Source organism: Alternaria rosae, assembly GCF_020736505.1.
Source record: "Alternaria rosae strain MPI-PUGE-AT-0040 chromosome Unknown BKA58scaffold_8, whole genome shotgun sequence".
In the NCBI taxonomy this organism is placed as follows: domain Eukaryota; kingdom Fungi; phylum Ascomycota; class Dothideomycetes; order Pleosporales; family Pleosporaceae; genus Alternaria; species Alternaria rosae.
In genome coordinates this window covers 488,598-512,049 of record NW_025763577.1, presented here as the reverse complement: position 1 = coordinate 512,049, position 23,452 = coordinate 488,598, and the positions used below count along the sequence as shown (strand labels likewise).

The 23,452-nt window shown below is 52.4% G+C and overlaps 9 protein-coding genes across 9 annotated transcripts; 6 read left to right on the top strand and 3 right to left on the bottom strand.

Annotated features, from left to right (window-relative positions):
* Window positions 1–852: 852 nt before the first annotated feature.
* BKA58DRAFT_404116 (uncharacterized protein) lies at window positions 853–1,612 on the top strand (the record flags this gene model as incomplete). The annotated part of the gene is made up of 3 exons (XM_046171827.1): window positions 853–1,190; window positions 1,303–1,359; window positions 1,588–1,612. 3 exons carry the CDS (start codon window positions 853–855, stop codon window positions 1,610–1,612), a joined length of 420 nt encoding a protein of 139 aa, XP_046022474.1.
* A 506-nt stretch (window positions 1,613–2,118) lies between these two features.
* BKA58DRAFT_389682 (uncharacterized protein) lies at window positions 2,119–4,432 on the bottom strand. The gene is made up of 3 exons (XM_046170768.1): window positions 3,834–4,432; window positions 3,417–3,782; window positions 2,119–3,358 (listed from the first exon to the last, which is right to left on the bottom strand). Exons 1-3 carry the CDS (start codon window positions 4,020–4,022, stop codon window positions 2,324–2,326), a joined length of 1,590 nt encoding a protein of 529 aa, XP_046022473.1. The 5' UTR covers window positions 4,023–4,432; the 3' UTR covers window positions 2,119–2,323.
* A 1,602-nt stretch (window positions 4,433–6,034) lies between these two features.
* Window positions 6,035–7,460, top strand: BKA58DRAFT_389680 (UbiA prenyltransferase family-domain-containing protein). Its single transcript, XM_046170767.1, has one exon. The coding sequence runs from the start codon at window positions 6,111–6,113 to the stop codon at window positions 7,116–7,118; it is 1,008 nt and encodes a 335-aa protein (XP_046022472.1). The 5' UTR covers window positions 6,035–6,110; the 3' UTR covers window positions 7,119–7,460.
* A 527-nt stretch (window positions 7,461–7,987) lies between these two features.
* On the top strand, window positions 7,988–8,873 carry BKA58DRAFT_223150 (phosphatidylethanolamine-binding protein). The gene has a single exon (XM_046166292.1). The coding sequence runs from the start codon at window positions 8,226–8,228 to the stop codon at window positions 8,826–8,828; it is 603 nt and encodes a 200-aa protein (XP_046022471.1). The 5' UTR covers window positions 7,988–8,225; the 3' UTR covers window positions 8,829–8,873.
* Window positions 8,874–10,218: 1,345 nt separating this feature from the next.
* On the bottom strand, window positions 10,219–12,501 carry BKA58DRAFT_223136 (uncharacterized protein). Its single transcript, XM_046166291.1, has 2 exons — window positions 12,455–12,501; window positions 10,219–12,262 (listed from the first exon to the last, which is right to left on the bottom strand). Exon 2 carries the CDS (start codon window positions 12,184–12,186, stop codon window positions 10,582–10,584), a length of 1,605 nt encoding a protein of 534 aa, XP_046022470.1. The 5' UTR covers window positions 12,187–12,262; window positions 12,455–12,501; the 3' UTR covers window positions 10,219–10,581.
* BKA58DRAFT_223124 (uncharacterized protein) lies at window positions 12,406–14,380 on the top strand. Its single transcript, XM_046166290.1, has one exon. It carries the CDS (start codon window positions 12,625–12,627, stop codon window positions 14,182–14,184), a length of 1,560 nt encoding a protein of 519 aa, XP_046022469.1. The 5' UTR covers window positions 12,406–12,624; the 3' UTR covers window positions 14,185–14,380.
* Window positions 14,381–15,020: 640 nt separating this feature from the next.
* BKA58DRAFT_442313 (late endosomal/lysosomal adaptor and MAPK and MTOR activator-domain-containing protein) lies at window positions 15,021–15,678 on the top strand (the record flags this gene model as incomplete). The annotated part of the gene is made up of 3 exons (XM_046173898.1): window positions 15,021–15,071; window positions 15,129–15,274; window positions 15,426–15,678. 3 exons carry the CDS (start codon window positions 15,021–15,023, stop codon window positions 15,676–15,678), a joined length of 450 nt encoding a protein of 149 aa, XP_046022468.1.
* Window positions 15,679–16,002: 324 nt separating this feature from the next.
* Window positions 16,003–18,197, bottom strand: BKA58DRAFT_223120 (uncharacterized protein). The gene has a single exon (XM_046166289.1). The coding sequence runs from the start codon at window positions 17,789–17,791 to the stop codon at window positions 16,202–16,204; it is 1,590 nt and encodes a 529-aa protein (XP_046022467.1). The 5' UTR covers window positions 17,792–18,197; the 3' UTR covers window positions 16,003–16,201.
* Window positions 18,198–20,394: 2,197 nt separating this feature from the next.
* Window positions 20,395–23,260, top strand: BKA58DRAFT_223021 (uncharacterized protein). Its single transcript, XM_046166288.1, has one exon. It carries the CDS (start codon window positions 20,581–20,583, stop codon window positions 23,242–23,244), a length of 2,664 nt encoding a protein of 887 aa, XP_046022466.1. The 5' UTR covers window positions 20,395–20,580; the 3' UTR covers window positions 23,245–23,260.
* Window positions 23,261–23,452: the final 192 nt, after the last annotated feature.

The following is a 23,452-nucleotide window of genomic DNA, read 5'->3' as shown; positions in this document are numbered from 1 at the left end:
CCAATCGCGATGGGCTTTTCTGCCAGACATGGGTTCACATCCTGAGATGTTTTTGGCGCCAGGTACGCGTCGTCAGGGTCGCTTTACTATATTCCAGTCGCTGGGGTAGAATGCATGAATGGTATGAGGATGGGGCTGGGGAAGTTGGGGGTTGAGACAATGGAGAGGGTGTGACGATGACGACAGTGGGAGTGAGGAAGAGATGTGCAGTTACTTTGAACGCTGATGTGGACAGATTACGAGTCTTTCGTTGGAGTAGGCTCGGATGTTGGCAACGTGCGGATGCTACCTTGGGGGCAGGAAGCTTTTCACCCATGTTCGATGACCATATATGGTAGAGCATTCATCATGCATGCCTTGCTGTTTTGCCTGATGTATAAGAAGCTCCACGATTGAAGTAACACACGGATGACTGCGCTCAGTGACGACATAGGCTGTTCAAATGATACGAGTCAAATGAGGTCTGACATTGTTTGCATGTACCAACAGAAGACTGCAGATGATGTACTATCGTGCTGACTGCTTAGGGTCGTCACTGCAAGGTCATAAAGTAAACACAACCCAGCCTAAATGAAGTACTATCGTGCTGACTGTTAAGGTCGTTGCTGCAAGGTAACAAATTAAACACAATTTACTTTGAACGAAAAAGTACCCTGTGGGGCTACCTAGGTATTTGACTTGTCGCTGCAAGATAATAACATCACGGCGAATCTATCTCTGGAAGATGTATAAAGTTCTTCGTTCGCCGTTGAGCTTGGTTTCCACCACAAAGAACAGAAACACACCGCACACCAAAGGCATCGTTATTATACCTACATTACTCTATTCACAATCTATAACTCCTAAGTTACGATGTTGTCCTTGTCCTGGATGGCATGCCTCAGCGTTCTCCTTCCCTTGGCTACCGCCGCGTGCTGTAACGGTGACGACGACGTCCGATGTGAAGATGGCACTCGAAGTACACCATGCTGCGGATACGGAAAATGTAACATATTCTGCTGCGCCTGCAAAGGCGGCTGTCGTCACACGAAACGGGACCTTCCACTTGAATTGGCTGATCGTTCGGACGCTACCACCACAGCTTTCATGGAAGCTGATACAGAGGGTACGGGCAGTATCACTCTGGACCGCTATCTGGAGTATATGGCGGTGAAGGGAGATAGTGAGGTATGGGTAAAGTGGTTTGACGAGTAAGTGCTGAGATTCTTCTTGTTGCTATTGGATGTGACGTTGACTTGACAAAGGCACGATACGAACAACGATGGTGTCATCACTATCGACGAAGCTGCTTAAAACCATCAGCCATGAAAACGCGGTTCTAGCCAAGGATCAATACGGCTTGCGGAATGATGCTGTAGAGTAAGCAGGGGATAGCGTAGCTAAGAGACGCTCAGGTATACGCACTCCAAAGAGAAGCGTCCAACACTCACTTAGACAACACACTTTCATATACACAATGCATTCGTTCTTGCATTGTCGAGTTAAAACTTAATCGAAGACCTGGAAATGCGCGTCTACGGGGTTCTTCCCGTTGATAGCGGGGACGTCTTGTAGACATGCACTTATCACAACTACAACATCTTTTAGTGCCTCTAACACAACATGGTGCTAGGTTCGGGTACAGCGTCACAACTTACTATTATGCCGGCTGAATGCTGGACGTTAGATGCATGTATTAATTGATCGTGCATGCCCAAATCATGCGAGCGGCATGCATTGCTGAGGTAAGGGAAGGTGCAGTCCATACTTTCGGGTGCCGTCGTCCTGGTAGCCTGCTGAGGGATCGTGTTCCTAGTCCCCAGGTAGCCCGACGGAGCTACCACTTTTGCATAGATGTAGCGTCGAGTGCTAGAAGTGTCGAACGTACAGGCTGCATCTCGACCACTTGTTCTCTAGTCTGATCATCTAGGTGACAAGTTCGGCGGATAAGGGAAGGTATTAAGTTAGTGATAGTAATACGAAGAGACACAGATTTTAGATTAAGACGGCTAAACACTGTGCTCCGCCACGGGCGCTGTCTTAGCATTGCGGCACAGTCTGCGGGCGGGCTGGCCTGTCCGCATGTTCTCCACGAAACTTTCAATTCACATTGAAATCAGGTTCTCGTACATAGTCGAAGTTGAATGCTTCGGTTACGCTCGTGCATAACATCTAGCGCACAGGGGCAGGCGCATATTCTAATTTTTTTGTAAGGGATGAAGGTCTTCTGCCGACGTTGGAGGCCTCACCCTTGTTAGCCACTCGAATAACCTCAGCCACACAAATGCAAACGCCGCAGAACCTTGAAGTATTGAGCATTCACAGATTGTTTCATGCGCGCTGTCTAAAGACTCGCACCAAGCGGTGCTTTCCCGTCAAGCTTGAAGTAACCTGGTTGCAGGTTCTGGAAAACTTGCATCGGGTCAAACCTTTGCGATATAGCCCTTAGTCTCATCATGTTCTCCTCTCCATACCCAGAAACCACAGGCTCATATCCGCTACTGTACGGCATGTAGTAGTACTCGTTATCGACACCTAGCTCCCTAGCCATACCCTTGGACGTCTCAATATAGGACTGGGCAGCCTTTAGCATCGTTGTGTCGTCGCTAGACTCGTTCCACGCCATATACACCAAGACATGAAAGAACGGGCCGTTCTCAGGGTACAAACCGAGGGCATTACCACCTTTCTTTTGCATCGCTTGTAGCGCTGGCTTAGAGAACGCTTGGAATGCAATGTTCACGGAGACGGCAGGCAGACCAGGTGCCATCTCAAAGAATTTGTCGGTCATCTTTTGAATGAGCTCGGCGCTCATTTGGAATGACGCAGACCACATCGAGGTGCGGAAACCAGATGGCATATCGTCGCTTCGGTGTGGCGTTAGATCTTCGAGGGTACTGTTGCCCGTCTTGTCTTGCATGAATGGAATGCTGAGATACTCCCTGGCGATTTCGGGAGGGTTCGAGAGGTCGACTGGGAGAAGGTATTCGAGTTCGGTAAATGCGAGCTGGTAAGTATCGTATGTTGTAAATGACACTACGTGTGCGAGCTTCGTATCTTCCTCGGCATTATTGATGGCGTTCCCAAAAGCAGTGATCAATGCGGGAGTGGTGCTGGGGTCGTGGATACGCATGCCACCCCACATGGGTGGTTGTACAATGGTCTCATAGTGGAAGGTCGTGACAATGCCGAAGTTGTTTCCGCCACCGCGTAGGGCCCAGTATAGATCGGGGTAGAGGCTCGGAGACGCGTTGACAATGACGCCAGACGCGGTAACGACTTCGTAGGACGCGACATTATCGCAGGCAAGACCGTATTCGTTTGTCAAGTCGCTGATGCCTCCACCTAAAGTCAGACCACCAACGCCGACGTGCGCAGCCTACATGATGTATTAGCACACTCCATGAAAGTGGTCCAAAGATCTGAGCTGGACTTACTCGGCCACCGACGATCGTCAAGTTGTACGGAGTGAGGTAACGATACGCATCTATCCACCGGTTACCTGGTCCAATAGCGACAGTATTCTTGTCGGCAGAAAGCTCGCGCGTAGTGAAGTCTTTCAGATCAACTGTAATACCTCCATGGATACTGGATGCACCTGGATATGCTGCATGTCCTCCACTCTTCACCGCAAAGGGGCACTGGGTAAGGCGAGATATCAATATCAATGATGACACCTCAAGAGACGCCTTGGGAGTGAAAGTACAACACGGCACAACGGCGGCTTGTTGGTTCGACCAGTATTCTGCACTCTGACCATGGACAACTTTTTCTTTACCGAAAACGACTTTGAGCGAGTCGCACTATCGCAGAGATTAGCTTGTGCTAGATCAAGGCACAGCGACACAACTTACTGCAATGGAGCAGCTGCGTAACAACGATTGATGAGCCAAGGCCACCAGTTCAGGCACTGCCGAAACGTTGACCCCATTCCTGATCAGGGCTTCGGTGACGTTGAAATCTGGTGCTTCGAATGTGTCTTGAGCCAACACCGTCGCTGTTGCGGCAACGGTGCCATATGTTATCGCCACAATGAGTTTCATGGTACTTTGAGATATAGAAGATTGTGAGATCAGCGGCAGGGCGGGTTATCCCGTTGACAGTCGACATACTACCTTTGGTGCACGTTTACGTACGAGTGAGTAGGCGAAAGATTCGCATGCACTGAGATTAGGCTGTTTGCTCTCATGCAAGCTGCGGGTCTTGCATTAGCATGGGTTATACGATGCCTGAATTCTACTCGTAGATTTGCTTCCTTCGCTTTGGTACATCCGTAGCCGCTGGCCACAACCACAATCCCAAGAAATGATTTCAGGGCCACATAATGGACTGCCTGTACGTGGCCGTGTCATTGTGGAGATAGGCACCCTGGAGAATGATCAGAGGAAAGCATGCAAGCCGAACGGAAGATTTACATGGAGATGGAATGAGTGGGGTGAGCGAGAGGATACGGCAGGTGGAACGGGTGCGGCTCGTTGCAATTGGTTGAGGACCGTGCCGCATTGCCAAGGCCTCGCATGGGGCTTTGCAGCTTCCTCCTTGGTGAGTGCATGGCAACGAGATTCGCGACTGCCGCCCACGACATACCGTCATGTACACCAAACTCCAACACCAGTCGTGAGTTAATGAACGATATATTGCACTCCGGAAAACGATGACCTGGTACACGAGCGTCAGCAGCCGCGGCCAATATATCCCTGGGCATCATGAATTCCACAGTCCTGGCGCGCCGCCGCGAAGGAGACAACCACCAAGATACTGAAAAGAAACCGCGCGATATCGCAAATACCGTGCGCATGGCACCATGTTCTTCATGGACATAGACGACAAAAGATGGCCTGAATCATATCGCCCGCTACAGGAAACGGGTTATGAGGGACTCTTATTGACGGAGGCGCAGCTGAGGTGTAACGACGTTGCACTCACGACCTACGTTTGATATACGCCATAATCTCTTCGAAGTCGGATATCACCGGCTGTCGTCTACGCGATAGCACTTTTCCTTAGTTTCCTTTCAAGTAGCTTATTGTCGCTCTCTCTCCCTCCCACAACGTTATCGAGACCTCAATCCTCATCGGCCACCATGGATGCAATTCTACCAAGCCAGTCTGGCAGCGGTAGCCAATGGTCATACACCATCATTCGCTGTACTCGTACGCGCAGCCCGAAACGCGATAAGAAGGCCTGATTAGGACGAGCAAGTGATTCATCCTACTACCCGGAGTACTATCGGTGTTTCGAGTGGACCAAGAGACCGCAAAAAAGAAAAACACAAACGACGTGGCTAGCGATCAATGATCGTCAGGAAGAGCTTGCGACAAAACAGGACCTAACGTCATCGAGAAGCCCACATATTGATGACGGCAGCTTGCGCCTTGCAGATTGAGCTTGAAAAAGTACAGAACATGCACACGAACCGTCAATCACTGCAGCGAATCGAGTTGAGGATGTGATGTATTGCATGTACTATGCTCTCAGTTATGTGGAGCCACTAGTTGGAAGCTCGCGATTTCCGCGTCAATCAACGCTATCTTTCGCTGAATGTGTCTCTGGCGTACTCCAGGCATCCAAAATTGATCGCAGTCATGTCTCAAACTCGCTATTTCATGTTCAAGTTCAAACTACGGACGCGCAGGCGCTCAGCTTCATGTATGCGCCTCAATCGGCCATTGCGCAGCCTCAGGTGCCCTTGATCGCTTGCCTGATGCAACATGCACCAGGCCCCACAGTACACTACGAGGCTAGTATGAGCATCCCAACGTGGTCTGAAAGTACTCGGTCGAAAGCGAAATCAGCTCGCTCCATGGACGGTGAAAAGCAACCTTATGTAGGTAGACATGGTGCGATTGGGCAGACGGCAGACGCTTATGCTGCATGCGGACGTGGCTTGACGCCACAAGCTGAGCTATTCTCATGAGGCGAGCTGCCATCATAGTCGGTGGTCGCGACCAGGCTTATGCTAGAGACTCCTCTTCGTGACACTGCATTTTGGTGCATACAAAATGCGGGCCATATTCTGTATCAGCTATATATAATCGTGAAGGAATGCACAATGACAAGACACGAACAATCTCCCTTGTATCCCTACACTAAAATCTCAAGCAGAACCAAACCCCACATCACGAACTACAATGTCTACCATGAAGCGCATGGAGAGCGCCGGAGACAAGTACGCCTTCCCAAAGTCTGCAGCGTCTTTCGATCGTCACTTCGTATCTGGCGTCAAAGATCTTAGAAGAGTAGTCCATGACACCCTCTACCACTTCCACACGCTACTCCTCTTCACCAACGATACGATAATAGACACGGTCATTCCCGGCACGTTCTTCGGAGTACTCACTGCTCTCTCCGGGCCGTCTCTGAACCTCCCACCGCAAGGCACGCTTGCTGTGTTACAGAGCATTCCTCGGATTTTTCTGTGGCTTTGGCTTATGGCTTTGCAATTCAACGTTCAGAATCAACGGAGCGCGACGTCAGTCGAAGAGGATGCCATCAACAAACCCTGGCGTCCGCTTCCGGCAGGAAGAATCACCACTACGCAGACCAATCATCTTCTACTTGCTGCGCATCTGGTAACTGGATGTGTCAGCTTCTATATGGACGTATTACCAATGTACATCGCGTGGGTCATCCTGATCACTGCATACAACGACTGGGGTGTCAGCGATTACAGTGGCATCGTGCGCAATGTCTTTTATGGCGCAGGCTTCACGTGCCTTTTCAGCGGTGCTCTCAGTATTGCACTCGGCTCAGATACCCCAGTGAGCCGCACAGCCTGGCAATGGACTCTTCTATTCACCTTTGGCATTGTCGGCATGACCTGTCAAGTTCAGGAGTTCCGCGACGAAGCGGGCGATCGAGCTCGCGGCCGCCACACCATTGTGATCGCGCTGGGCAGACAGTACGCACTATGGACTGTTGCGGCAACCGTCGCTTTTTGGTCGGTGTACGCACCGTTGATCTTTCTGTGTGCTCGTTGGGAGGTTGTGGTTATCTCGGTTGCTGTTGGTGCGCTTCTGGTCGGTACTGCTATGGCTGGTTTGAAGGATCAGAAGTTCGATCGGCAGATGTACAGGCTTTGGAGTGTTTGGGTGTGCTCGCTCGTTGGACTACCATTGTTAGCCACTACCTTCCCGTGAAGAAGCTGCTATGATCGAAGTAGAGAGCCGATGGAAAACCAGACGCAATGCAGCAATTGCGACAAGAAGTCGACGTGTCGATGTATAGGGGACTGATTACATGGGTAGATAACACCCTGCACGAGTAAAAGTAGTCTCATATGAATTGAAGAGCTTAACGATTGACTCCCGAGGTCAGCGCAGACGCGCCGTTAGCCTGGAGTTGTCCCGTCGTGCACGCTGTCGCGGCCCATGCTGTACCGATAACGGAAGCGCGTCCAGGGCGTGACGCCGGCCGGCTCTGTAGAAACTGTCTGGTGGCATCAAGTTTCCTCGCACCTTCTGCTGAGAGGCTGCAGCTAGGCGTCGTGATGGATTAGATAGCAGCTCAGGTCTCATGAGGGATGAGCGCGTGCGATCGGCGGAAGGGGAAAGCTGGACTAAACCTTGATTGACCTAGCACCTTTTGTTATCGATACTGCACATTGGCCGTGCCTCTGAACCCCGCGATCCTCATAAGCTCAACGTACCAACACTCCCGATGTCATTAGCAATGAGTTTTGGCTCATCTCTGCAAAGACTCTATAGTGTCTGGTTTCACATTTCAATGTTTCTATACGCTACACCCCGATGCATTAGTTCTGTGAAATGACTGGGCAGTTGCATTCGCATTCAGCCCGTGCATGACAAGAGAATGGAGACCACAATACTTGTTTTGCAGCGTCCATGAAGCGCGGCTGCGACTGAATACCTCCATACCTTCATTCGAAGCTTTGAGACCTCAGGTTCAAGAGTTCGACCTTGGGTAGAACGCCAGACACGTCGACAACAGCGTGTCAGAATACGCGTAAGGCTAGATAACCATTCACGTGCTTCGGGACGTCAACGGCCTTGTTGATGTCGCACGGCTTCGCTATCGTCTATTACACCCCGAATCTATGCTCTATGAGGTCGCCAAGGGCTAGAGCGGAGCCTCAAGCGGAGAACCAGGCGAGAGCTAGGTTTATCCACCAATTGAGCTTGACCATCACGGCCACGCAACAAAACTACCTATATCGGCGCATAGACTCTTAGATCGACCCCGACCATCTTCTTACATTCCACAACATCCGTCTTCTGGCAGTTTCAATGACCAAAATGGCTGCAAACGCTGTCGTCGAATCGCTGAAAAGCGCCAACCTACTTCCCTCTGCCATCATCCCAGAGTCTTTCACCCCAGCTCTGGACCTCAGTGTCAAGTTTTCCTCGGGACTTGCTCCAGAATATGGGAGTCTCGCTCGCGTAAGCCAGGTCAAGGAGCAACCCGTTATCTCTATCTCCTCTCCACCGACATCTTCCGCCACGAGCTACACATTCATGATGATCGACCCCGATGCGCCTACACCAGACGATCCAAAATTTGGTTACTGGCGCCACTGGGTTGTTACCTCTATTCCCTCTCCGTCAGCGGCCACCTCTCCAGAAGACATCACCGCGAGAGGAAAGACGCTCACGCAGTATCTGGCACCTGGACCGAAGGATGAGAGTGGGCCCCACCGGTATCTTTTCCTGCTCTTTGAGGAGAAGGCAGGAGAAGCTTTGGAGAAAGCGGATGTTGGCGGAGAGGAGTTTGTTGAAAGGAGAAGTTTCCGAGCGGAGCAGTTGGCGGAGAAGAAGGGGTTGAAGTTGGTTGGCGTACAATGGATGCGAGGAGTGGGCGACGGGTGGAAGGGAGAAAAGGATGAGCTATAGAGAGAGCTATTGAGATTGAGTGTCTTATCTAATCCCCGGGGAAGAAACAGTCCAGCCTCTTCTTCCCACCAGTAAGACTACGAATAGGCCTCAGAAGAGAGCGACTTGACTATCAAGTATGGCAGCTGTACTAGTCGCCAGTGACACGTACTGAGCCTCGCCCATGATACCAATGAAGCTCTTCCCATATGACGTATCGGATCCTGATTGACGAGATGATGGAAATGTTGATGTGGTTGAGTGGTGACAGGCCACACTTCCACGGTTGCTGACTGAGCAGCGTTGCCGGGCTAGCGCTCGGCGCGTCTCCAACGCTCTGACCCTCGCTTGGTCTTTCGTGAGCAACGAGGCGCAACGTCACGAATCCTGCTCGACAGCACAGCATACGCGAAGATGACAACTATGCTCATCGTCGTGCCAAAGTGTCAGTTCAGGACACAATTATACTATCACCGCCCCATCTCGAACGGCACGCGTAAGTCATTACGTCCCAACTGACCGCAAATCAGTACCCTCATCATGGTCGCCGCGGCCCCTTCCTCGTTATCTCCATCGCTGTTCGTCTTTCGCATCCCAGAGGTCGACTCCTACGCACACGCTCTTTCGCTTCGGCTGCCGCACGCTTCATGAGGTCTCGCTGACGTTCGTTTGCATACGACGCATTTGAGCGTCCTTGAAAAATCTCTCTATCTGGCCTACCTCTAAACAGTTTGGCTCCTCGATCGCTCAATCGATCATCACTACCCGTCTCGACGTCCCCCCTCCTTCCACAGCTATGCCACCTTGATGCTTCAGCAGACCTACGTGGATACGATGCGGTTCGATGATGCTGGTCTCGTTGAGATCTGTGCTCTTCACCCTTGCAACCATGGCTATTAGTCTGGTCTCCCACATTAACCTCGCTGGCTGGGGTACTATACTGGCGGTAGCCATGGTGGTCGCGATCCTGTACGTTGGTTCGGGGCGCGTCTCCGCGTGAGTGCAGATTGTACTGTGTCTTGCTCTTCCTCATAGACTTTTGTCTCATCGCGGCACGTCGAAAGCCCTCGAGTGGTGATAGACCTACCTCTGAGGGTCTGAGCTCGCTACGCCAGATCGGCAGTCTGGCCTTCCTCGCTTCTGAAGAGTTTCGGGGAGATCGTTGTCTACTCCCGCTTTTGGTCGCTGACCTACACTCTATCCTGAGAAGGCCGTGCAAGCGTAGATGAAAGTGAACGTCTAGACGCGAGTGCCACCAAGGACAATCTACTTACCACCCCTCTCTGAGCTGATTTGCTGTTAGTTCGAACGCTTATCCTGGCGAAAGTCATGCTTCTGCTCATGCGCTTGCATTGAACTGTGAGAAGTGTCTGGCTACTCTATGGTGGCGTGAAGATCAGACCCTTGAGAAGGGACCCGTGGACGCCAAGAAATTACAGTGCCGGGCCGCGGATTCCAAGGTTGAGCCGGCACGCGTTCCGAGCCACTTAAACATCATAACAATCTAACCTTAGAATCGTCCCAACTCCAACGCGCTACAACTGCACCAACATGGACCCAATTCAGAAAGCGACTGAAGCAGCGGAAGTCGGAATGAGCTCACAGTCGCGCCAATATGATCAAATTGATTGTCTGCACAATTACTTGGCGTCCGAGTCGTCACATCCTCCCTCTCGTGATCGCATCTACTGGGCCGCGCCCCAAACACGCATGAAAACAAAAAAGACCTCTCTGGGGTCAGACTACAATTCGCATCCAATCGTTTATCTAAATTCTAAAACAAACTCTCGCCACGACTTTGGTGCGGCTTGAAGAAGTCACGTATCGACATTCTCATGGATTCTGGAGTTCTTCCAGCGACTCCCTGCACACGCGTTTCTTCCTGGGGCCACTCGATAGCTGAGTCTTTACGTATCGAGGTTTCACTCACACCGTTGCGAGACTCGACTACTTTCCGAGACTTCCTTTCACTCAGTTCATGGTCTTCCCGCTTCCGCTTAATGCCGCTGGGGCGATAGGACAGATTTTCGGATGGATTGGTCGGCGATGGAGACAGCGTGTCTCTCTTGTCGTATTCTAACGCCAATCGATACAGGCCGTCTTTGAAGTCCCAAGTCTGTCGCGATATTGGTGTAGAGTGTGTAATATTTTGTTCTGCCATTGCTTCCATGCTGTCATCGGTGCTTACATCGATAAATGAGAGCTCGTCGTCATCCGCCACAATTGCTGATGGCATAACGTCACGTTCAGCTATACGGCTAGCTTCAGCTCGATATCCGTCTGGTCTCGTCCAGTCACACGATGGTTTTGCTGTGATCTCTAGATGTGCTGGAGGTGTTTCGCTCGTATCGCAAATGAGTTCCGCCATGCGCCACAGTTCCGGATCACTCTGAGAATGAGAATAAGATAAAGCTGGCGAAGGCGGACGATTCCTAAGACCAGCATTGCGATGCTCTGAAGCCCGGTCATGGTGTTGTCTATGGTCATGCCTTCGTGACCCTGAACGAGACTGAGAGCCATAGCGAGATTGTCCACGGCTTCGCTCATTTGATCGATCCTGGCTTCGATGTCTACGCGTCTGAGGCTCTTGCCCACGGTGCCTGGACCTACTATCTCGTCTTCGCGACCGAGAACGAGACCTCGACCGAGACGCATTGTGAAAGTATTGGGCATGATTGGTACTTCGCGATCTAGCCTCCCGCCTCTGTTCGCGGTATGAGCTTCGATGTCTTCTTTCCTGGGATCTCGAGCGGCCGTGCGGCTCTCGGGGTCTTGGCCTTGAACCATGCCGCCCGGGTGGTTGTTCAGGATAGTATCTCTTGATCTGACCATCATGCACCCATAGGCGATCGAGCTCCTGTTGTACTTCAAACCAAGCGTTTATCCATCTCGCCTTTCCCAACTTCACCAAGTCTTCATGTTCTTGACGAACATATTGATAATACTTTAGCGATTTCTGACACTTCTTCCGCTCTCTTAAAAGCTCGCGCAACCATTTCCTTTCGTCGCGAGCTGCTCGACCTGTTTTTTGAAGCTTTTTCTTTGTGATCTTGATTAAATGTTCCAGCTCCTCCTGCCAGGCCTCAGCCCTTGCTTCGTTTTCGAAACGGACCCTCTCTTCCTCAGCAACCTTCTCCGGGATAGTCCAGTACGAGTGGGCGATACATAAAGCGTTTTGTATCTTCTCAGCTAGTGACTCGGATAGGACCAACGTATCAAGCGGTTCTCGCCCATCCTGGGCACTGAGGAAGTATGCTGGCCCAGTAGTACATCTCAGTCTATTTCTATCGTGCCTCGTCCATTGACGGTTGATCTGGTCTAATTGATTTGCGTGAAAATTGGGATCATAATCGGGATACAAGAGGTAATGATGGTCCATGTTGAGCGGTAATGAAGTAAATGATGGCGTGTAGACGCGATATATAAGTGCGAACAAAGGAGCTTTATCGCTCCACCTATATCCACATTAGGCAAACGTCGTACGCCTACAACAAAGATTGCGTTTTCTTTCATGTTCAACTGGATCTCCCGTTTTTCTTTCATTCTCCTAAGGTCATTCACACTTACGAGTTCTCCCCGTTGCATAGTCCTGTCATCGAGATCACAAGACTAGACCGCTTTCGTGATGCACAGCACTGAGCACGTACCTGGACCTAGCGAAGAGCAGGCGCAATTGCCTCAAGATTCACTCAGGTTACCACAGATGTAATGCCTGCCTCTACTTCAGGGGCTGCAGCCATGGAATCACTCTCATTACCACTCCATTCGCTCAACCATACTCAACCCTGTTTGTCAAGCGGATCCCCTAGATCTCATCATGCCTAGCAAGGACGAGCTCACGGGGCCACCTTCAGAGACCCACGCCCAGAGACCTCCGCGGCACAGAGCCGAAATTGTATCACCGTATGATTCAGATGTTGAGGAGGTGTCGGCACAGGACTATGATCGCGATCGCTACGAGCGTGAAGAGCGAAGAGATCGGCATAGGGTAGGCGACCCGCCTCTCGACTATGGCGAAGGAGAAGAGCCCCGTTGTCGACCTCAACCTCAACCTCAACCTCGAGGTCGATCACTATCTCCTCCACGCCCCCGTCGTCGAAGTCGGGATCGAGACTACTCCAGGGACCGACCACGCGGCGGGCAACGAGACCGAAGATCCCCCAGTCGGCGGCGAGACCAAAACGAAAGAAGGCCCAATCGAGCTTATAGTGATGAGCGTGGTCAAAGGCGAAATGGGCGCACGTCACGATCTCGCTCTCCTGGTCCTCAGCGCGCGCCAGCACCGCTGCCACCACCACCATCACCACTTGCTTCTCCTCCTCCTCTTCCTCCTGCTCCTCCAACTCGCAGTACGGGCTACACCATCATCAGTAACCGCACAGGAGATGTAACCATCTACAGACCCGAGTACGGACAGACCCGTGGGTCCTACACGGACTTGACGAAGGAGTATTTCACCAGCGACGTTGTTTCTGTTCGACTCTGTGACTTCTCATCCGACTCACAAGCGATAGTTGGGAAGTATTCCACACCGTCTCCACAAGGTTTGATCAACTTGAAGCAAAATGTGCCTTTCATCTTTAAACGAGTCGACTGTGATTATGGCATTGGTTATGTTGCGCACAGCTTCGGAGGGCGGGGATTGAATCGAGCGGATTGGATACCGAAGTTGGAGCACGCAAAGTACCTGGGGATGGCCAATGAAGACGATTTGTACGGGTTTCAAGGAAATGGTAGTCCGCATCAACAGCTGAAGGTGCGGCGAGCACCAGGATCAAGATACCTCTTGAACATAAGTCATGTCTTCGTGGGTGAGTTGGTGAAAGTCACCTTTCCACGAAAGCCTTACTACTGGGGCCGGCTGAGACTTAGAGATTACTACCGGCTGCAATGCCTCAGTGATTTCCTCACGGCATCTCCTGGATCGAGCGCGGCAGACATCGATGACATTCCAACAAGAATTGGCTTGGACATCGGTGCGTTGAAAGAGCTGCGAAGTGCGGACGACTCCTTGGACAGAAACATGAAAGCTGGTCTCGTAGCTCTCGATGCCATACACAAGCGGAAGCCATCCGACAATGACAAGGACGCAGATGCCCGTCCGCCTAGGGCTCAGACAGCACCGAATGGCCGCGTCCCACCTCCCACCACGCGTCCAGGTGCCAAAGACGCTAGCTCGACAGCGCCACCACCAGCAACTACGCAGACTACCGGGGAGGCGACGCGGCCACGAGATCAGCCCCGACAGCCATCAGCAACGACTGCGAACGCGACGGGGGACCCAAGACTCCAACCACCCACAGAGCTGAGAACAATGCGCCCGCGCGACGATGACACTCATTCATTACCGAACGCCCATCGACGGCGAAATTCTTAGAGCGCTTTACAGGGTATTCCGGCCGATCTGTGAGGGACCATGGGTAGCATCCGTCTACACTAGTCTCCAGTCCACAATGAGCAGCGCATTGTGCTCAAGAAACAAAGCGGGGAGGAATGTGCTCAGGGAATCAAGTAGGGAAAATTGGTCATCTGAAGAAGGCAAGCTCTTTGAGACGGCTGCACAAGCGATTCGGATTGGAAAGAGGCGGGTATTCTTTTGTTGCAAGACACAGGAGACGGATAGGGTCGTAGCTGCGCTTGCGGTCGTCTTTGTCGGTTGAATTTCACAAAGTCAGCACTTCATGGGCGATGCGACGCTCTAGGCCAGAGGTCATCTTCGTGATGCGACTCGGTTGGCCAACACAGTTACTATGTGTGTATAAAACGACATTATGTTGTGTATGTGTCGATGCGTGAGGATAACCGTTGATGGATAGCATCATGTGTGAGAGACGACAGGTTGCCGAAAAGGAGCAGAGTGCTTGCTACAGAGAAGAGAGCAAGCATCGAGCTGCAAGCAGTCTCATGGAGATGGGATGGAAGCTGCAAGCCAACAAACGAGGCGAGGTAGCGAAAGTTAAAGGTGGAAGGGTGACGAATGCGGCTCCTTGCCCGCCAAGACCCCGGAGATTGCCGGCGCCGATCATCACAACTCAAGGAAGCATCGCTCGTGAACTTTGACAACTGCGCCAGCTTCCCCTCTACGGGCCATACAGCATGCTCCGTGTAGTCGCTCGTCACCTTCCCGTCGTTTCCGTATAGACCATAGACCTCGGCTCACACTAGCGCGTACACAGCTCCACCGCTTCCGCCAGCCACCGTCGCGCGCATTCGATGGGTATCTGCTCGTCGTGCCTGGGAGGGCGAAGGACTTCCGAGTCTGATGTAAGTCCTCGTTGATGTCGAATTGCGCTATACGAGTACTGACGCTCTCTCTCACAGAACTCGGACGCCTCGCATCTGCTCGGAGACCAGTACCAGCCGAACTATGGTACCGCCAGCAGCACCCACAACGCGCCTCAGCCAGACCCGGAGGAGCTACGACGTCAGCGAGAGAACTTGGAGCGAATTTGCGCGGAGACAAACGAGTGAGTTCTGCCTTCCTCATAGTATGGGTGTTCCTTCCCACAGAAGAGACTGTACCTTGCCGCAAAGAGACCCCTACCTTCCGTATAAAGGGACTCACAGTCTCTTGGAGGCTCCCCATCTTCAGTAAGACATGACGCTGACCCCGTACAGTCAACTGATCCCCGTCTCTCAACCGAGCGCCCTCCCTGAAGTCACCGAACAGCCGTCCAAGAACGACGAATACGCACATCTTTTCAATGAGCGTTTCAAGTCGATACGAAGCCAGCGCCCATCCTCCGCCGGTAACGACGATGACGACGAAACAACATGGCTCGAGAACGCCATGGGCAACCAGGGCGAGGACGAGCTGGAGCAGATCAAGCCAGCCAAGGGAAAGCTGACGATTCAGTTCGGTCAGCGATAGACACCCACACAGCAGGCCGAGGTCGGCGGCACCTTCGGTCAGTGCGAGTGCCTCAGCTGAGGCTACTTGTACCTTTTCATTGCTTGTCTTGTTCTGCATTGCATCAGCGCCATTACGGATACCCATAATCTTTTCCTTCTGTTGTTCTTCTGCCTCGAAAGGAGGTCGTTTACGTACGTGTTCTCAAGTAGCATAATCATGTCTGCATCAGATGTCTGCATCGTCTTCTTTCGTTCATGTCTCTCAAGAGTTGGTCTGGCAATCTCATTAGACGCGGCACGTTTCTCTTCATTACTCATTTGATGCAATCGGTTTCTAGAAACATGCTCCTACGATAGGACTACGCTATCCTAGGTAAATACCAAGCTGGTGAAAGCCAACCAATGCTGACTCGTTACCCATGTGAATGGACCGACAAAGGTCACGACATATCCGTCTATCGCTGAAAGGTCTAGCAATGTAACAGGAGGCCAAGAAAATCATCGCTCGGACCGATACAACGCCATCAACTCCACCGTCTACTCTAGACAGGCTTGAACAGCAAGTCAGGAGGACCAGCCGCAGGCTTCTCGTCACTCACTCCCAACTCCGCCAGCATACCACCAGCGCGCTCGTCCATCAACTTCGCCAACTCCTCCCGAAACTTCTCGTCGATACAATCAAGACGCAACTTCAAGCCCGGCTGCACCGCGTGCTGCTTCTCCGGATCCAGCTTCTTGAACGTCTTCTTGCCCCAGACCAACGCGGCGCTCTCCATCGCGTTGAAGAGGGCCTTGTTATCGTCTCCGTCCATGGTCTCGGCGTTCAGGTACTTTGCTGCCATCTGCTCTACGAAAGCTCCAACAGTGCACTCCTTAGCTTCCTGGTCAGCCTTCTTGGTTGTGTCAGCTTTCTCATTGTTGATTACCGCTCGATACTCCTTACTTACGCTCTGGTCAGCCAAGGAGGCCACAGTCTCTTCTTGAGCTGTTTCGCCTGTTTGGTCTGATTGCATCTTGTCTCGGAGATGCTTCTGGATGTACTTGTACGTCTCACCCTGTGGCCTCGGTACACCACCTCGCTTAATGATATCGGGAATCCTCGAGGCAGGGTTCGACAGGACAGGATTCTGGCGACTCAACAATGGCTCATCGTATGGTCCGATGGCAACGTCATAGAGGCCCTCGTCGCCCTTGTACTCGCCACCTAGGTAGCCACTTGACCTACCACCGCTGCGCACAGCGCCGTCGACCGGGTCAGAGTGCGGGGACGGCGGATCGTGATAAGTCGGAGCGGTAGTTGATCGTCGAGTTGCGCGTGTGGCAGGCGGTGTCCGGGTAGCGGTAGCAAGGGCGCTCTCGGCGAAGGTGAGTTCAGTACGGCGCTTCTTGCTGGGTGTAGGTGAGTGATCGTCTAGCTCGAAGTCGTCTTCGGAAGAGAGCTCGTCCACCTCACTGTCAAGTACAACAGGCTTCTTCCTGATCGCACGCTTCTTTGCTGACGACTTCTGTGTAGACGAGACAGCCTCCTTCGGCGCGGGATCGACATCTTCCTCCTCTTCCTTGACCCCATCTTCCTTCTTCTCTTCGCTCTCACGTACGGGTGTGCTGCTCGCCACTGGCCTACGCCGCACTGTTCTACCTGCAGGAGTAGTACCAAGCCCGGTTCCGGCCGCACCTGGAGTCGCCATGTTGCCATGGAGAAGACCTTTGTTGTTCTTGAGCCGCTTCTCATAGCACGGCTGGCAGACCTGGAATGTGCAGCCAGGGCAGCGTCGCATAGTATCCATGTTACGCTGATCGCACTCGGTACACTTGGCCGTGTGTACAGTCACCCTGCTATACAGCGTCTCGTCGACAGTGCAGGGCTGGATTGACAATGATCCTCCTGGGGTGCGGGGCGCGCGAGTGGGGAACGGACTGCTAGATGAACGCGGCGTGTTTGAGAGCAGCGGGCGGTTACGTCGGCCTGGTGTGGACGGTGAGAGTGAAGGTGCGAGTGCGGGTGCGGGTGTTGTTGCAGTTGGAGCCCTAGCGTGGCGGCCCGGACCTGGACCTGGTGTCGTTGGAGGATCCATGGCGCCACGTGGTGAGCCTTGCTCTGGTGGGGTTGGGTCGGGTGCTGCGTCGCTCATGTTGTTTAATTGCCTTGTCCTTGCGGAGGATGAGTGTACTGAAAATTGGATCGCAGTACTCTGAAAACGCTGGAGTGGACGCTGGAAGAAAAGTAGATGGTGGGAGAGTTATACTTTGAAGATTTGAGACTGATAAAGGGTCTCAGTAGTCGCCTGAGACTTTCGATGACTTGCCGCTTGGACCGTTGTCTCTGATCCAGATCCGCAGGAAGGTGATTGATTCAGGAGGGTATTGATTGCAATAGTTGTGGACTGTAAAATTGGATGTAAGAAGGCGCCCCTCTGATCAATCTAATAGAAGTCGGTGCTTTACGCTCGGACTAACGCGGGGTATAATGACGCGAGATCCAGGCTCCAGAGCTGTAGAAATCCAAACAGACTTGAATTTCGAACCCGGGGCGAGCAAGTTCAAACGAGGGTGACCGAGGATTATGGGTGGCGAGATCCAAGGAATCGAGGGGTAAATATTGCTCGTTTCGAAGGAGTATTCACTGACTGAGACTGGGGCTGTTCGAGGCCTTGGGTTTGCTGTGGGATAGACGGGTAAAGACCGAGGAAGATGGGAGTGTATGTACAAGTATAGGTGCAAAGAGCAGGAAGAAGACAATCGCCGCAACCAACACCAAGCTATATACAATACTTACGACCCGCTATGTGAAGAGAAGACCGCAAGATATACGACGAAAGCGGGTAGCAAAGCGAACAAGAAGCAGGAGGCGAACGAAGGACCACCATTGTTGATTGTGTGAAGCGGGAATAAGTTCTTTATAGTACGTATGACATGTCACATCTGTCACAAGTGGTATTGGAGTCATGGAGTGTTGCGTAGCATTCACATCCAGGGATCGAGGGGAGCTACGTGCGTTGGTAGTACGGCGGCAGGTGCATTGGGGAGATGGTGACAAACGGTGGGGATGGGAGTTGGGGTTCGGGTTACTGGATGGGGTAATCGTAGTCGTTGCAAGGCATAAGAGGGGGATGATATTGTTGGATGTACGTAGTGAAATCTGGATCTGGTGTCTTTGATCTGTAGGTGAGGTTTTGTGACTTTGCAGTGGTTTGTGGTGTACTTAAATGTCTCGAAGTGATGAGCCACTCACAGCTTCCGCAAGCTAACCAATAGGCGTATGGAAAATGAAATCGAATAGTAGGCGTCGCTGCGATGAGATAGTGGAGTTTCTTTGGAGTCTTTGTATATGTGTTGGGTGGGGTGTGGTCCGACCACGAAAAGACCCTGTACCAGGTCGATGTTGGATGGTCGTGGTCGTTGGATGGCCCCATCTTTGCCATGCGAACGTGCGGATCCTGCGGGCCGATCTCGCAGTGGATCTAGATCTGTTGGATGTCGTGCCACATTGCATAATCGATGGCTTCGCGATGCTACCCTGGTACTGACAAAGTCGTGCTTGACATCTGGACCGTACTTCGAGTACCATGCTCTGGATATGCTCGGTGAACCGGAAGTACCAGCAATGCTGTTAGGCGCTGAGAACAGTCAGTTTGCTATATCAAACGCGGTGTCGTAGTCGTGACGTGGCGACGAAAGCTCGGGACAGTATTCTCCCAGACCAACGGCGTGAAGCTCTTGCTAGTCACTAGTGAGGCTCTTCGTGATGACTAGCGAGGCTGCTGGAGGACTGGGCGGTGTGCTTGTACGATAAGAAAGCTAGATCAGACGCTAAGAGTGGATGCCGTTGATGGTATCCAAGTCAACGTGTCGTGCATTGCGGATCTACTGAGTGCATGCACGGTACCTGAGGAACTGCAGCCTCGCTTACCCAATCCGTTGCAGAAGGAACTCGCATCTTGCAGATGTGACACCTGCAAGGAGCCGCATCGTCCATCATGTCCAACCCCGCTATCAGCCGTGAACCATTTTCCCAAATCTCTTTTGCCGCCTGCAGCGCCGACCGACGCTCTGCCGCTATGGCTGTTGGGTGCTTGCTTCTGCCTAGAGCGGGGTCTCGCCGCTTGATGACGGCTCTAGAGAAATCTGGGGGTGTGCGGCCTCACCGGCGACCCTCTTGGAAAATGCAACGCTCTATATATATCTTTGTCGCTTCTTCAGCAGCAGCAGCGGCACCGGAGTGACGCCGTACGCTGTACGTCGCAGAGAGCAGATAGCTGGAGACGGCGGTGAGTGGACTGCATGGTGATTGCAGGAGACCTAGCAGCGGGCACTAGCCACACCGACTAGGCTAACAAGGGCGCGCAGCTTCTTCACTTCGGACAATGCGCAAAGCGCGACAACCAAACATCGCGCGTCCATCAACAGACCGCCAAAATCATCAAGCGCGCGTGACAGTCGACTGCGCGGAAGTTTGCGCCGCGCAATCGTATAACTCTGAAGGCTGTCGCAAAGTACGCGTCGCGGGCTGTTCGAAACCCAGGCCTTAAGCGAAGACAACCCTGCCATCACTACAGCATACACATATTCGAACCCTTCTGGCTGAGCCCGCCGGATATTCTTAAGCGGAGAAAAGCGTCGTGGCGGTGCGGCTGAAGACCACCTCACCAAATCAAAAGCTTGGGGCTGCAGCCTCTGCTTCTTCGCAGCGGCCGGGTTCGCACACCACCAAGCACCCTCCTCTCGGCGGCCTCCCCTTGCCAGTTCGAGACCTGGTGTGCGACCTAATCACAGGCCTCCAACAACCGTGTGTGAGACGATAAAGTCGCCTCCCACGACCTTGCACAGACCGTGTATCTGTGCGCAGCCATAAGTCTCCAGGCCAGACGTTACGAGAACAGGAACATCAACGAAGAACGAGCTCACGATCACGACCACGACCATGGATCAGCCAGAACCTGCGACACCGCTTTACCCGGCCATGGCCCTCCTCAATTACATGCATGCGCCCACAGTCGGCTTCTACTACATGGGAGCCTGCGCATTCAGTTTGTGCATACTACAAAAACCACGATTAGTATCAGCCAAGAGGCGGCGGAGCATACTAATCGCCATGCTCACGATACTGGTCGCATACATCACAGAGGTACTTTACTACTTCAGCCGATCAATGGGCGACTGGGACTATGAGGCACCACAACCTGCAGCAATCCGCTGCTTGGGATCGATACTGGTCTGGAGTCCGCTCGCATATATACTCTGGTCGAGTAAGGCATTACGGTGGCACGCCTACTTTGGCGCATTTGTCCTGCAATTCGCTTTCGAGACTACAACATGCCTAATAACAGCATTTTCCATTCCGGAGAAGAATAGGCAGAAGAATGCGCCTTTTGTGATTAACTGCGTCAGGGCGTTGGCTTCGCTCATACTACTACTTGATGCCTTTGTCATTCTGGTCACCAAGCAGGCGCAGGTTAGCACGGACGAGGAACGCCAGTCTCTGCTAGGAAAGCAAGCGAATGGCTCATCGACGCCCAACGGCAACGCCGGATATGGTACCATTCCTACGGGAACATCGAGCGATGACGAAGAGGCACCGCCAAAGGACGACGACAAAGACATCAAAGAGCAGCAGGCAAAGCGTCTCGAAGAGGAAGGTGGCTGGTTCGGATATCTTAAGGGTTTCGCCGTGTTCTTGCCTTACCTATTCCCGAGAGACGACTGGAAAGTCATGGCTTGCCTGGGTCTACGACTCATTCATATGCTGCAAGAGCGCGTTCTCAACTTGCTTACTCCTCGCCAAATTGGTATCATCACGAACAAATTACAGCACTCTTATGAGACTCAGAGTGGCGTCATGCCGTGGAAGGACATCGGCCTCTGGGTCTTGTTCTCATACATCAACAGTTATGCTGGGCTCGGCATAATCGACGGCATTGCAAACCTAGTCATCTCGAACTCCGCGTATCGGCGCATCACCTTGCTCGCATACGAGCATGTTCTAGGTCTATCTATGGACTTCCATACCTCGAAAGACTCCGGGGAGGTTCTGAAGGCTGTTGAACAGGCGTCGTCTCTAAACTCGCTCATCGAGATGGTTCTCTTCGATATTGCGCCAATCCTGCTGGACCTCGTCGTAGCAATGTACTATGTGACGCACTTATTCGACGCTTACATGGCGTTTATCATCTTGTTCATGGGCGCGGCATACATTGTCATCGGATTCTACTTCACGACGCTCTCCCAGCCGAAGCGAAGAGACTATGTTGAGAAGCAGCGTACCGAGAGCTCTACTGTCAACGAGACAGTTCACAACTGGCAGACGGTCGCTTACTTCAATCGATTGGTGTTCGAACACAAGCGCTACGCCGAGAACATCATGAACACCATCTCCGCTCAATACGCATACTACTTCCGGTCCATGGGCGGTCATGCAGCACAAGACCTTCTCACAACTTTCGGGTTCGCTGGTGCTTGCGTCTTTGGTATGTCGCAGATTGTCACTGGTCGCAAGCCAGTTGGTAACCTTGTTACTCTGATCATGTACTGGCACACGATGACATCGCCCCTCTATGTCCTCTCATACAGCTATCGTCACATCTCTAGCTCGCTCATTGATGCTGAGCGCCTTTTGCAGCTACTCAATACCAAGCCTACAGTTGCCGACCAAGATGGTGCTAGAGACATTGTGGTTTCTGCGGGTGAGGTCGAGTTTAAGGATGTCGACTTCCACTACGACGAGCGTAAGCCCATCATCAAGGGGGTGAATCTGAAGGCCGAAGGCGGACAGACCATAGCCTTCGTTGGTGAGACAGGAGGCGGCAAGTCGACAATGCTCAAACTGCTCTTCCGTTTCTACGACGTCACCGGCGGTTCAATCATGATCGATGGTCAAGACCTACGTTCAGTTACGCAAGCCAGTCTCCGGAATGCTCTCGGTCTTGTGCCGCAAGACCCTGTCCTTTTCAACCAGACCATCCGACAAAATATTCGCTACGCCAAACTCGACGCAACGGACAAGGAGATTGAAGATGCATGCAGCGCTGCTGCCATCCACGACGACATCGTTGGTTTCCCCGACGGCTACAACTCCAAGGTCGGCGAACGCGGTGTGCGTCTGTCTGGCGGTCAACTCCAACGTATAGCCATTGCCCGTGTACTCCTCAAGAACCCCAAGATCGTCATGCTCGACGAAGCCACCTCGGCAATCGACTCTTCCATCGAGGCGCTCATTCAGCAAGCATTCCGCAAGCTGAGCCAAGGCCGCACAACCTTCGTCATCGCGCATCGCCTCAGCACGATCGCTGATGCGGACCAGATTTTGGTCGTAGAGAAGGGTGAGATTATCGAGAGGGGTACGCATCAAGAGCTGCTGAAGAACGAGGCTGGCAAGTACTCGGAGCTTTGGTCGAAGCAGACTGCAGGGCACTTGTCGAAGACGCCATCGAAGGAGGACGTGAAGAAGGATGCAGATGCTCAGGAAGCGACGAAGGTGGGTGGAGACAAGGAGACCGAAGACAAGGACACCAAGCAAACAGATGAGGCGACTGCAACAGCCGTGGAAAGGCATAGTGATAATGAGGACACGACAACGAAGCGTAAATGAGCAAAGCTTGTGGTGTAGGGAGGAAACGTAATTAGGGCTTTCGGCCACGTAGTATCGCAGCAAAGCGAATCGCATTCATCGCAACACACCCACACACCCACATTGCAAACATTGTGCAGTATGACTCCGTAGAACTCGTCCGCTTTTTCATGTATTGTGCGACAAAACACTCCATACACACATTCCTGTTGCCTTGAAGCCGCTCAGC